General features: G+C 36.4%; 2 protein-coding genes across 2 annotated transcripts; both read right to left on the bottom strand.

Moving 5' to 3' along the window:
* Positions 1-478: 478 nt before the first annotated feature.
* LOC138871633 (uncharacterized) lies at positions 479-1,321 on the bottom strand. The gene is made up of 2 exons (XM_070149525.1): positions 1,255-1,321; positions 479-1,119 (listed from the first exon to the last, which is right to left on the bottom strand). Exons 1-2 carry the CDS (start codon positions 1,319-1,321, stop codon positions 479-481), a joined length of 708 nt encoding a protein of 235 aa, XP_070005626.1.
* A 9,449-nt stretch (positions 1,322-10,770) lies between these two features.
* Positions 10,771-11,382, bottom strand: LOC104224417 (transcriptional regulator SUPERMAN-like). Its single transcript, XM_009776066.2, has one exon. The coding sequence runs from the start codon at positions 11,380-11,382 to the stop codon at positions 10,771-10,773; it is 612 nt and encodes a 203-aa protein (XP_009774368.1).
* Between the last annotated feature and the right edge of the window lie 3,289 nt (positions 11,383-14,671).

The raw sequence follows: 14,671 nt of genomic DNA, 5'->3' as shown, positions 1-14,671 counted from the left end.
CTGACTCTAGCCGAAACTCACACTTGGAGAACTTAGCATATAGCTTCTACTCTCGCAAGGTCTGAAGCACTACTCTCAAATGTTGCTCGTGTTGCCCCAGGCTACGTGAGTATATCAAGATGTCGTCAATGAAGACGATGACAAATGAATAAATATAAGGCCTGAGTACCTAGTTCATCAAGTCCATAAATGTTTCTGGGGCATTCATCAAGCCAAAGGACATCACTAAAAACTCATAATGGTCGTATCTAGTCCAGAATGCAGTCTTCGGAACATCCAAGTCCCGAATCTTCAGTTGATGATACCCTGACCTCAAGTCTATCTTAGAGAACACCCTCGCACCCTGTAACTGGTCGAACAAATCATCGATACGAGGCAACGGATACTTGTTCTTGATGGTGACTTTGTTCAACTGGCGGTAATCAATGCACATCTGCATAGTCCCATCCTTCTTCTTCACAAATAACACTGGTGCACCCTAAGGCGATACACTGGGCCTAACAAACCCCTTCTCCAACAACTCCTCAAGATTCTCCTTCAACTTCCTAGGAGCCATACGGTACAGTGGAATAGATATAGTCTGGGTTCCTGGAGCCAAAGCAATACAGAAATCAATATCGCGATCTGGTGGCATGATAGAAAGATCAGATAGAAACACATCGACAAACTTTCGAACTACTGGAACTGAATCAATCGTCGGAGACTCTGCGGTGGTGTCCTGAACATAAGCTAGATAAGCCAAACACCCCTTCTCGACTATATGTCGAGCCTTCAAGAAAGAAATAACCCGACTAGGTGTATCAACTGTGAAACCCTTCCACTCCAACCTCGGTAACCCTAGCATCACTAATGAAATAGTCTTGGCATGGCAATCTAGGATGGTGTGATATGGAGACAACCACTCCATACCCAGGATGACCTCAAAGTCAATCATGTCAAGCAACAGGAGATCCGCTCTAGTCTCGAAACCACAGAATGTGACCACACAAGACCGGTAGATCTGATCTACAACCACAGAATCACCAACAGGAGTGGACACATGGACAGGAGTGCCCAAAGGGTCAGGAGAAATAACCAGGAAACGAGCAAACAGAGATGATACATATGAATAAGTAGACCCTGGATCAAATAATACCGAAGCATCTCTACCACCGACGGAAATAATACTTGTGATGACGGCATCTGAGGCCAATGCATCTGGCCTGGCCGGAAGGGCATAGAATCTGGCTGGAGCGCCGACTGACTGGCCTCCACCTGACTGAACAATAGCTGGCTGAACTCTCCCTACCTGGCTTCCACCTCTAGGACGGCCTCTACCCATTTGTCCCCCGCTTCTGGGAGGCCGAGCAACTAGTGCTGGAACCATGGGCTGCTAACCTTGCTATACTGCCTTGCCCCAGAGTCTAGGGAAGGTCCTCTTCATGTGACCCGAATCTCCACACTCGTAGCAACCCCTCGGCACCATGGCCTGCTGCCCTGAAGTCTAGTCCTGCTGACCCGAATACCCACTGGAAGAACCCTGGATGGCTGGTGGGCGATATAAACACTCTAGCATGGCATTGAAGTGAGCACTAGAAGAACCCTAATAACTAGAATACCCTCCGTAGGAACCCTGAACAACTAGTGGGCGGTAAGAACTCTCCGACATCGCACTGAATAAGGCCTCACTAGAGCACCTCGGGGAGGGGGTGGTGGTGCTGAATATGGGGGTCTGCTGGGCTGACCCTTCCCGAAGTGACCTCTACCCCTAGCTGGGGCACCTCTGAACTCTCACGAAAACCTATCCCTCTTATCTTGCTGCATCTGCTCTCTACCCCTCTAGCGATACCCCTCAATCATGCGAGCAATCTCTACCACTAGCTGATACTCAGTACCCATCTCCACCTCTCGGGCCATGTCAGCCCGAATAATGGGGTGTAACCCCGTAACGAACCTCCGCACTCTCTCTGCATCTATGGGAAGTATCATGAGTGCATGGCGAGACAACTCAGAGAACCTCGCCTCATAATTGGTCACCGACATCTGACCCTGCTCAAGATGCTCAAACTGATACCACAGCTCATCCCTCTCAGAGGGTGGAATGTACCTATCCAAGAATAACTATGTGAACTGACCCCAAGTGTGGGGAGGAGAACCTGCTGGCCTGCCAAGAACATAGGAATGTCACCATCTACGGGCCCTGCCCTCCAGCTGAAAAGTAGTAAAGTCAACTCCATGTGACTCCAATATCCTCATGTTGTGCAGTCTGTCCCTGAACCTGTCAATGATGTCCTGGGCATCCTCGTGTTGCTCACCCCCAAAGATAGGAGGGTGAAGTCTAGTCCATCTATCCAATAACTTCTGTGGGTCACCGTTCGTAGCCGGTCTGAGCTGAGGCACCACTGTAGCAACTAGCTGGGCCCCATCTGCGGGTAGTGCACCCAGAGTCTGATACACTGCAGCTGCATGTCCAGGAGCCTGAGCAATAGGGTTCTGTGCTCCCCCTCCTATCTGTGAGGTAGCGAGATCTGCTGGGAATAAACCAGCCTGAGTCATAGAATCCATGAACCGCAGTATACGGCCCATGACCTCCTGGAATCCCGGTGCTGTCATAAAGTCTGCCGGGGTAGGCTCAGCTGCGGACACCTCGTCCTGCTCCTCGATAATAGGATCTGCTGGTGGCACTTCTGGGATAGCTCTGGGATGCCCTCGCCCCTTACTACGGGCCGGTGCCCTCCCCCGGCCTCTACCTTGGCCTCTAACAATGGAGGGAGCAGCTCCGCCCGGGTCTGGAACATCGTCTGTGCATGTTCTCACCATCTGTGATAGAATAGAAGAGGGAAATTTAGTGTACCAACCACTGCACGATAGGAAATTAATAAAGAGTAGTTTTTCCAAATACCCTATAGCCTCTCGAAGATAAATACAGACGTCTCCGTACCGATCTACAAGACTTTATTAGGTTTGCCCATGACTTGTGAGACCTACATGAACCTAGTGCTTTGATACCATGCTGTAGCGACCCATTTCCATAATAGGTCATAATGGCCCCCAACACCATGGTCGGGCAAGCCAACGCGAAAAATCAGAAATGATTCTTTGAGTTGAAATAAAATCAGAAATGATTAATAAAGTCATAATAAGCATACAACCCCAAAATGATACAGTCTACTAATGTGTGTGCCAAGACCTAGTATCACAAGCTGTGGGCAACTAGTAGAATATACAAAAGAATCACCCTATCCTACTGTCCGAAATAAAAAAGACAGCAAAAATACATAAGAAAGACTTCTTCAGGCTGCTGAACGGCATGAAAGGGAAGTAGCTTACCGTATAAGTCTCGAGTCCGCTCAGGGATGCCCTCACCAGACTGATAGCCAGATACACCTGCCTCAGATCCTGTACAATTAAGTACAGAAGTGTAGTATGAGTACATAACCAATATGTACTCAGTAAGTATCCCGTCTAATCTCGAAGAAGTAGAGACGAGAGGTCGACTTGATACTTACTAGGGTAAAATAATATGGGAAGAATTTATAATAAGCATGGATAGCACAATTTTATCGACATTTTATGGCAGGGAATAACAGTTCCTTTTCCAAATAATATCATGGTGTTCGTTTATAGTTCAAGGCATATATGAAGTCCAGTCGCAGAGAAATACTAAGTAAAGCATGCTCAAGTAACACCGAGAGACGTACGGCCCGATCCAACATAAAAAATAAATTGAGCACTACCGAGGGTCGAACGGCCCAAACCATAGATGCATCTATTACCCCGCTCGCGAATCAACCATGCGACGCAGTTAAATATAAATAATCACAGTAATATGCATACAACAATGTATATCTCTAGAGCAGTTATTCACGAATATATTCAATTTCTCTTTAAAAAGGCCAAGGAAAATAAGGTTCCTCTCACTAGTCTCATTTAACCTAATCAACATGGTTTATACGAATCCGAATTTAAGCATCGAATTACAAGTATATCACATAGAGCATGCTTATGGGTCCTAGACTACCCGGACATAGCATAATAGTAGCTACGCACGGACTCTCGTCACCTAGTGCGTACGTAGCCCCCCGCATATAGCAGCAATTTATTCAATTATTACACCTATGGGGACAATTCCCTCTTACAAGGTTAGAAATGAGACTCACCTTGCTCCAAAGTGCACTTCAAATACCAAGAACGAGTCCAAGCCCTCAATTTGGAGCCGAACGATCCCAAACTAGTTAAATGAGGTAAGAACTAGTTAATATAGGTTCACAAGATCGAATTCTTGCTATTTAAGCAATTTCCAAACCTTTAACACAAGTTTCCTAAAATCCGACCCCGGGCCTACGTGCCCGGATTCTGAAATTTCTCGAAGGAAGTTGTTCTCTATAACCTAAGGATCGATAATATATGATTTCTAGTTTGTTCCATAACAATTTCGTGGTTAAACCTAACTTTTATTAAAACTCTAGGTTTTTTCTCTAACCCTATGATTTCACCTTAATACTAGTGTTTAATCTACCTAAGATATAAATATTAAACTAAAAATAGGTAGAACACACTTACCTCAAGATGCTATGTGAAGTTCTTGCCTCAAAAGCTCTAAAATTGCCAAGGGGGAAGTGAAAAAATGATGAAAATGAGTTAGACCCCGTATTAAATGAATCTCACTGCTTCAGCGATTTCTGCATCTGCGGTTAAGGGGCCGCATCTACGAAATGGGCTAAAAGGGCTAGGACCGCTTCTGCGGTCTGGAGGCCGCATCTGCGGAGCCGCTTCTACGGTTCCTGGCCTAGCCTACCCTAGGACGCTTCTGCGATGGAAGGACCGCTTTTGCGATCTCGCACCTACGGTCCACCAATCGCAGGTGTGGTTATGACAGAAGCAGTAAACTTCAGCTTTTCTCAAAAATTTCCACTTCACTCGAGCCTCATCCGATTGACGCCCGGGGCTCCCGTCCCCTCCCGAACATACCGACAAGTCTGAAATCACGAGACGGACCTACTCGAACCTTCGGAACACCAAAATAACGCTAAATCTAGGAATCATCCCCTAAAACCAAATGAATCAACCTTATGAACTTCAAGTTCTTAATTTTCCTCTAACGGGCCAAAACGCCCTTAACCTACTCGGATTGACACCAAATTTTACAGGCAAGTCTTAAATGATATTTCGGACCTGCACTGGGCTTCGGAACCAACATATGAGCCTGATACCTATGAAATCAGTCATTAATTGATTTCTTTAAATCCTTAAAACTTCAGATTAACAATTTCTAATAAAAATTCACTACTCGGGCTAGGAACCTCGGAATTCGATTTCGGACATACGCCCAGGTCCCATATTGTTTTATGGACCCTCCGGAATCGTCAAATCACGAATCCATGTCCATTTACTCAAAATGTTGACCAAAGTCAAACTTAGTCTTTTTAGAAAATTCCAAGGAATCAAATGGGCATGTTTCACTCGAAACTCCTCCAAATCCCGAACCAACCGTCCCCGCAAGTCGTAAATTGGCTAAAGCAAGCGCGGGAAGTATTATTTAAGGGAACGGGGTTCTAACAGGAAAAATGACCGGGCGGGTCGTTACAGAGGTAATTATTGCTAATAAAATACTGCAACTTAGGCCCAACAAAATTAGGCATGTAATCTTAACAAAAAAACAAATTAATGGCCAAAACCACCCAAAAATTACAAAGACGGCAGCAAGGACAAATACATTAATTTCATATCCATGAGATAAATGTATAAACTTTGGATGAAACTTTTCTATATTTGCTTTGTAATTCATCAAGTCCAACCAATGAAAATCTGTCACGGGCAATGTCAAAATTGCAGCACTGTGATTTCAGTTGGCATTCGGCAATGGCCTAATAAACTGCAAATTGGAACCAACGATATATTAACAATAATACACCATTAAAGAATATGTACATATAAACTGGCACACCTAAATTCTCTATGTAGAGCTATGGCCTAATAAACTGCAAATGTCTTTTACCAAACCCTCTTCTTCTCCGAAGAGCAAATGAATGACTCTTCTTCCTCCTACGAAAAGAAAAAGCCAAAAGCTTGAGCAGTATCTCTCTTGATTGGAATCTGTCAATTTTTCTGTGTATTTCGAATGTTTTTCTACTTTCATCGTAATTGCAATAGATGAGTATTTTACCTGGATTTAAAGGGGTGCATGAGTAAATAGTTTGTAACTGAAATGTTAGGATCATGAATAGGAAAAGAAAATTCAACCACATGCCACTATAATTTGAATCCAACCGTCGCAACTATTCATTTCAATAGCTTAGGCGTTGCAACTGTTACATTCTTTTGTTGGAACAAGAAAATAATTATTTAATAGAAAAGTGAAGGGGGGGGGGGGAAGCAAAAATAATGACAAAAAAATAAATGTGTTTCCAAGCATTAGAGAGATGCCACGTAAGATTTCCAAAATCCAGCTTTATATATATATATAGATGGTCTACACATTTATAAGCTTTCCTTTACCTCATGTAATCTTCCCAAAAAAAAAAAAAATTCTCTAGCAACAGTAGGTGATATTTCATCAACTAGATAGGTCATTTGTAAGCAATCTTAGTAACCTATAGCTAAGAGATAGAATTCTTCTTTTATGCAAAATACATATCTCGCACATAAACTTTTTTTATGATTATGTCATGTATTTTCACTTTAAATTGTGACTCTTATAATTAAATTATTTAATTTGATATTTGTACATCACGCCTCTTTACAATTTTAAAATTAAGAAAATATCTTAAGAAGAATGAGGTAAAATTATCAGATACTTCTGCTCCAAAGATACAAAAGGTTATGAAGAAATCCGTTGCAAATACAAAAAAGACTAATCTTTTCGATCAAATTAGAAGCCCCTAGTATTCAATTAATCGCGATGAAGAAGAAGAATGAGGTAAAATTATCAAATACTTCTGCTCAAAAGATACAAAAGGCGATGAAGAAATTCGTTGCAAATACAAAAAAGACTAATCTTTTCAATCAAATTAGAAGCCCTGGTATTCAACTAATCGAGATGAAGAAGAAGATTTCTGTTAATATATTTCAATGTATTTTCAACGTATCATGCTGTATTTTTATGTATTTCATTATATTCGTTGTCTTTTTTTCATTGTATCTCGATGTATTCCATGTATTTCATTGTATTTGCTGTCTTTTTTTCCTTGTATTTAAATGTATACCGCTGTATTCTATGTATTTCATTGTATTCACTGTCTCGCTATATGCCGTGAATGTATTCATATGTTTTTTTAATTAATATAATTTATGTATTCAGATGTATTATATAATTTCTCTGAAGATTGCTATATTTTTGGGGTATTTTTCGGTTGAGAATCTTTTTTATAACTGGAAATACAAATTTTGTGTGTTATAATTGAGTTTGTTGAGTTATATTAGGAGCCTATTATGTTAATTGATTCACTTTCCGTTTAAAAACATTGTAATCCCCTGTTTCACGCTGTGAATATAGTCGAATACAATAATCTGTCCAACTGTAATCCCATATTTCACGTCATGAATACAGTCGAATACACTCGAATACAACAACTGATTAATTGACTTCTCTGATTCACGCCTATTTTTGCTACTTTATTCATGAATACAGTAGCTTAAATACATCTAATACATCTTATAACAACAGAAAACGTATCTACAATTCACTGTGGCGGACCCAAAATTTTATATAAGCGGGTTCAGATAAAATCTAAATGTTCGGTTGCATCCGATAGTAGAAGCAATACTAGACTTAACAAATAGAATTTACCTTTTACTCTTTGTTTCGGTAAATAATAAAACCTCCAAAAGATGTTTTGCTCGCTACTCTTTTTTCTTTATCAAATTCTCAAGCCGCCTTTTAAAAACATATAAAGATAAGTTTTAACGATAATTCATCTACTAATTAACAAACTCTAAAATAAACCAGATTAATAACTTTTTTAATATACTAACTATGGAACTATGAAATATGCGAAATTAAAACAAGTAATGATAAGTAAAAAACAAGTGTTGGTCACTCAACAGTTTCATGCTATAATAAATCTTCCAAAGACTAAAGTTGTAAAGTTGGGCCATGGGTCTTTTAAGTTTACCCATTTTTGGAAAAAATTGGGAAAATAACGTGAATGCACATATACGCAAGAGCTAAGACCTTATACTTTGATGACCCCACTTGAACCATTGCACCATGCCTCACCGTATGTTAAGTGGGTTCAACGTTTATTATTTCACTTTATTTTGGTTCTTGGAAAAATAAGTAACGTATAAAAATAGTATAATACCCGCTTGAACTCACCCAGGTCCGCTCCTGACAATCCGTAATATAGCAAATAGTATCTATAGATAGCTAATTACCAATAGTGCTTTATGACAAGTTCTCAAACTAAAAACAAATTTGCATAAAAGAGCCATAAAATCAATTGGCCTAGTATGCATTTATAGCATTTCCTCTACCCTTTTGAAAACCTAGCCATACTGTCACTAGAAAAATAAATTTACTTACAGAGATACTGCAACACTCTTTTACTTTTCCGAATCTTGGTCGATTCTTGTCAGTAGATAAAACCAAAGGCAATCCACGTATGAATCTTGTAATTCTTTGACGCTATAATTTTTGTGGGTTCTTTTTTGGGTTTCGACAAGGTTTTCTATACTTTTCAAATTTTTCTTTTTCTTCCAAAGTCTGTCCAAAGCCTTAAAGATACATATAATGAATGGTGGACACTGAATTCATTGTTCTGATATATGCAAGCTAAGCTAGCTGAATGAAAAAGTGAGGAAACAATAAATTGGGGACCAAAGCATTGTCTGTCCTGTAAAAAGTACTTAAAACCATGCAGGCAATATCGTAATCAATGGCAAGCTTTACTCCATTTTTTAGTGTTTGGTTCTAGCTACTTGATTAGCTTATTGTTTTTCCATCACTTATCTCAGTTGGGGAAATTAAGAACAAGAAAGAGAAATCATAGTATATTTGTTCTTCATATGTGGGTCAAGAGCTAATTTTTACTTTATTTAAAATTTAGAAATTAAATTCTCCATCAACATTCTAATAAACAGAAGTTTCTTTATACTCCCTCTCAATTTGTTTGAAGCTATTTTTTTATTAGTCAAGTAAAAAAGAGTGATATATTTCTATATATAAAAACATGAAGGACAAGATCATGTTGCATTTGGAAAACTTAAATTTTTATCCTGCATAGAAGTTGTAATCAAGAAAAATAAGCTACTTATAATGAGTTGGATACTCTTAATGATGTAAGGTCTTTTGAAAAAAAAATTGTGTGGGCTTTAACCTAAAGCGGACAATATCAAACCATATTAAGAGTGTCTTTAGGTTGTTTTAGTCCAATAGGTATAAGAGCCAATGGTTTGGTCGGATGAGTATGGAGATGGCGGAGTGATGGCATTGGGCTAGTGCCTTTACCCGTCTATGAACCAATTTACTACCTTTACTTGTAGCTTCAAAGACACATACACAGTCTCTCCTTGGGCTTCGATCACCGTAAATACTCGGATCATGTGGTAGTACACAATTAATTTTCAAATTAGCCCATAAATGGTGATGGCTCATGTCAAACATAGCTCGAAGAGGAGATTATTGTGTGTGTGTGAATAAAGTCCCACATGAAAAGTATAAAAGAAAAATAAATTATTTATAAGGAATTGAATATTCTTAATGTGTGAAGCTTTTGGGAACAAATGTACCAACTTGACCTAAAGGGAACAATATTACAAAGTACTTTGGACCGTTTTAGTCCAATACTTATATTAGTTGGGGAAATTAAAAACAAGAAAGAGAAATCATAGTCTATTATGTGCATCATAGATGGGTCAAGAGCTAATTTCTATTGTATTTAATTAAAATGTGGAAATTAAATTCTCCATCAACAATCTAGTAAACAGAAGTTTCTTTATATATAGAAACAATTAGCTTTAAATTTCATTTTACCCTTAAAGGAGAAACTTTTATAGCATAAAAAATATTATGATATGTCTTAGATCAAAAGCTTCAAAAATCTTATAGCTATACAAATATTATATGACATGTTTAAGACTACAAATTTTAAAAGCGTTCATTTCTCTCTTAAGTTACATGCCGAGCAAAATTATTTCAAAAAATTGAGGGAAAGGGGGATTATTAATTCGACAGTATAATTTGTTTAAATGGTGAGACTAAAAAAAGCCATTAAAATTAAACACTTCAAAATATATCAAGAAGAATGAAAATTTTCCAAGAGAGGCCAACAGAAGGAAGCAGGAGAAGGACAAAAACAAATAAGAAAAGAGAAGGAAGCAAAAGGAAAAAGCACATAAAATCTTCATTTCATGGATAGAGTTCGAATATATGAAGCATTCACACTAGATTGAATTAATAATGTTCATTTAACTACTCAGCATTTTTTTTACTAAATCAGTTCATCAGAAATGAATTATTTATGTGGTAATGTATAGCAGTCCAATCATACCGATTCAGTAATCCCCAGCCAAAATATAAAATACGCGCAGCAAACGGAAAATGACACTGCACTGCAAGGCTCTTTTAACAGTCTAGCTCGGATTCCAACCCTAAAAACTTTTCTATCATCTTTATTATTACACATAACAAAATAAATCAATCTACGGAAGGGAAAAAAAAAACAGTCTGATGCACCAAGCATCCCGCTTTCATGCAGGTCCAGGGAAGGCACCCAAGAAGTGTGATGTAGGCAGTCTATCCTGAAATTAATCCATGAAAGAGAAAAGAGTTCTCACAAAAAGTCTAGGAAATTAATTTGATGATGATGATCTCCATCCTAGCCTAAGCTCGAGATCAATCTCATCTTCAATGACTGAATCTCTCTTGCTGCTACCATCGTAGTGATTATTATCATTACTAGTACCATTAGATGCTGAAGTTTCACTAGTGTTAGATGATGAATTGATATTTTGAGGCTGGTTGATTGGAAAATTTAAAGATGGAGGAGTGCAAGAAGACATCAAATTATTCATAAAAGAGGGTGGGATAGTGAGAAGAGTAGAGGGATCCACACTAGAATTAACTGTTGAAGGGTTGAAGATAGTATTAGGGTTATTAGGTAAGGAGTAGAGAAGGCAAAGTCCACCATTTGTGATGAATTCTGGAGTTTGAATTAGGAGGGTAGAATTAGCATTGGGGAAAGTAGTAGAGCTATTTGAAGCAAGTGGTGTTTGATTGAGCTTGGCACGGTCACGGCGGTGCACATTCATGTGGCCACCAAGGGCTTGGGCGGAACGGAACTCTCTTCGACAAAAGGTACAAGTATAGGACCTTGGGGGCCAAGTTGCACCCATGGAATTGCTAGTATCTTCCTCAAATGCTCTGATTTCCCACGAATCGTCGTCATCTTTAGGTTTCCACATCCAATATCTGGCGGTTGAGCTAGGGTTCAACGGTGAGGGTGGTGATAAATATTGTTGTTGTTATTGTTGCTCACATCCAATATTCGGCGGTTGAGCTAGGGTTCAACGGTGATGGTGGTGACAAATATTGTCGTCTGTTGTTATTGTTGTTGTTGTTGATGTTGGGATTGAGCCAGTTTTTGGAATTGAATCAAGGACAAAGGCTCAAGTTCATCAGTCATGATGATAAGAACATATATTGTTGATTTTTTAGATAAGATGTAGAACAAGGATAAATGAACAAGATTTAAATAGAGGATGGGCTGAATGTGGGGAAATGGAGACAAAAACCCTAGCTATACTGAAGATATATACAAGGTTTTCAGAGTATATAGGTGGAGTTTAGCAGCTAGTCAAGACAAAAATGGGAATATAATAAGCCTGTCTAGTAGATTAATAACTCTAATTTAGAAACAAGACATTGATACTTAAGTTTTAACGCCTTTTTCTTGGTTGGAAATTCATGTCGATGTCTCATTGGCAATCTATTCAAGTAGTTTAGGACAGTTGCTCTTGATTCATGAGTGGATAATTAATTGATACTTGATGGAATATTGGATTAGACGATTTTTTTTTGTTTGAGCTTAGCAACGTTTAGTTTTGGCACATACCTTTTGTCGTGGGACTGTGATTATCTCCAGACATTTAGATGCGACCAAGTCTTAGCTTGAGCAACTAACATCTGTTTTTTGTCTTTTATTTCACAGGCATGTTTTAACTATCATCGTTTTTACACATCTTTATTTATTAGAGACGAAATTAGCGTATGAAGGTATAACCTGTTTGATTGGGCTTATGTATATTTGATATCCTAATAAAGAATTTTGGATTTCGTTTACCTCAAAATGGCCAACATACATACACAGTGTGTATTTTTAGATACTGTGGCTGTAGGGTAATTAGACCCTTTAACAAAAAACAACCATGAGAAAGTATATTTATGATTTTTACGCGATATATCAAACGTTTATACTGTATTTATTATTCGTGGCTATACTTTCAATAAATTTATCATTCGTAGCTATTACCTTAGATCACTTCCAAACAATAATATTGCGAGCTTGTCTGCAATTTTTTTATTGCCTTTCCGAAACACATCCATCCCCTCCCCCGCCCTATTTTGTTTGTTGTTCTTATGCCGTTAAGATGATCTCATTGTTGCGGAAGCTAAATGTATATAGTGTGAATGAGTCACAACTACTATACCAAAAATTATGATACCCACCAAATAATAAATCTATATATATATTTAAGAAAGAAAGTTACCATATATAATTGACATTATGGTTAAGCCAAGTGGCAAGCTAATAATGTCAATAGTATATGATAACTTTATTCAATATTTGACTATTTTAGTTAAATATAAATATGATATAATATATATATATATATATATATATATAATTAAAGGTAATTTTGAATTTATAGATAAAGTTCTAAATTCAAATTTAAATTAAAATAAAATTTATCTTTTTTATCATGTTATCATACTTAATTCTGTTAATGATCATATGCATCATATTAGGAACTTTTGTTATTTTTTTATAATTATTTAAATACTACTTCACCTCTAGCAAAAAACAAAACTCGACATATAACTCTTTCACATTTAAAATCCTATAAGTATAGTTCTTTGAAACATTGTAGCTAGATTTGAATAAAACGAAATTCTTTTAAAATAAATGTAATATATAGGGTACACGTCCATGTTTATCTAAATAACAAAAAAGAGTTTACAAAACCAAATAAAAGTTTACTTACATATATAATAAAGTAAACATACATGCTGGAGAAGAAACATCACAAAATCAGTCAATATTAAAAAAAAAAAAGTTATTTCCTTTTTCTTCTTGAAGAATATTTGTTTAAAGAGTCAATTTGCATAAATGGACATCAAACAAATAAGAAACCTATGACTATACAATTGCTATCATTAATTTCAATTTAGCACATTCAAGGAATTGAAGGGTATAAGCTGAAACATCTTCATATAGCTGTAGTCAAGCCAATATTTGCAATGGTATAATATTTTTTTCGTTGAAAAATATTAGTATTGAATCATTAGATTATGTGAAAGATTTTTTTTCTAACTCAACAAGAGATAAATTGGTTTCAAATTGATAGTTTCTATAGCGATTTTTAAGTGTAACAAAGAGTATATATAAAGAAAAAATTGGTATGACGTAAAATATTTTTTAAATGTAAGCAAATTATTTCAAAAAATCTCTTTACTTTTTTTTTAATTCAAAGATAATAAAAAGATAAGATATTTTTTAGCATTAGTAGAGAGTTTTAAAATTATTATAATAGAAGTTATATCATGGATAAATTCAAAAAACCGAAATCTTATGGAATATTTACATAATATCCGGCCATAATTATTGTTTACTTTTTACAGCTAATATAAATAGATGATATACCGACAACACACGAGTATACAAATATTATATATGTAGGTTATAAAAAATTCAAATTCTGGGGCTAGAGATATCGATAAACTTAAAGTGGAGTCATCAAAGTGAATTTTAAATTATGGATAATATCTTCACTTGCATCATTATAAAGATAATCATTATCATTATAATATATATAAGTTTTAGAAATTGAAATTTCAAAATAGAAATATTTTTTGAAAGATAAAATCATACCAAATAAGAGTTCAAGTTGTAGTATAAGAGTCACGTCGTAATCAAATAATCATTTATATCGTGTCAACTTTTGTGCTTTACCATAAATATAAGTTATTATTTCACTTTGTGGCTATTTTTAGGTTCCAATGACACATATAAGAATAGTGCAAAAGTAAAATTATCACTACGAGAATTGAGAAAATGTTAGTCTTTTTTTATGTAGTGTTTCTTAATTAATATCTGACGATTATCTATAATTACTTAGAAGGTTTAAATGTGGTTATTTACATATAATTAAAATAATTCATATAATTAACATGGTTAATGTCAAATATCAAAATGGAGAAATTCACTAGCTAAAGAATTTTTTTATATTTTTAGATAGCCAACTAAAATGAGTTTTGAATTAAGAATAATATTTTCAATTACATTATTATAAAAATAATTATTATTGAAAAATAATGTTTTAGAAACTGAAATTTTAAGAAAGAAATATTTTTTAAGAGATATCAACACACCAAATAAGAGTTCAAGTAGTAGTAAAAAAGTTAAGTCGTATCCAAAGAGTCATTCATTGTCTCAACATTTGATTGTTTTGCCATAAATATGAGTTATTATTT

This window comes from Nicotiana sylvestris, chromosome 6, assembly GCF_000393655.2.
Source record: "Nicotiana sylvestris chromosome 6, ASM39365v2, whole genome shotgun sequence".
Classification (NCBI taxonomy): Eukaryota; Viridiplantae; Streptophyta; class Magnoliopsida; order Solanales; family Solanaceae; genus Nicotiana; species Nicotiana sylvestris.
This window is presented reverse-complemented; position numbering and strand designations above follow the sequence as displayed.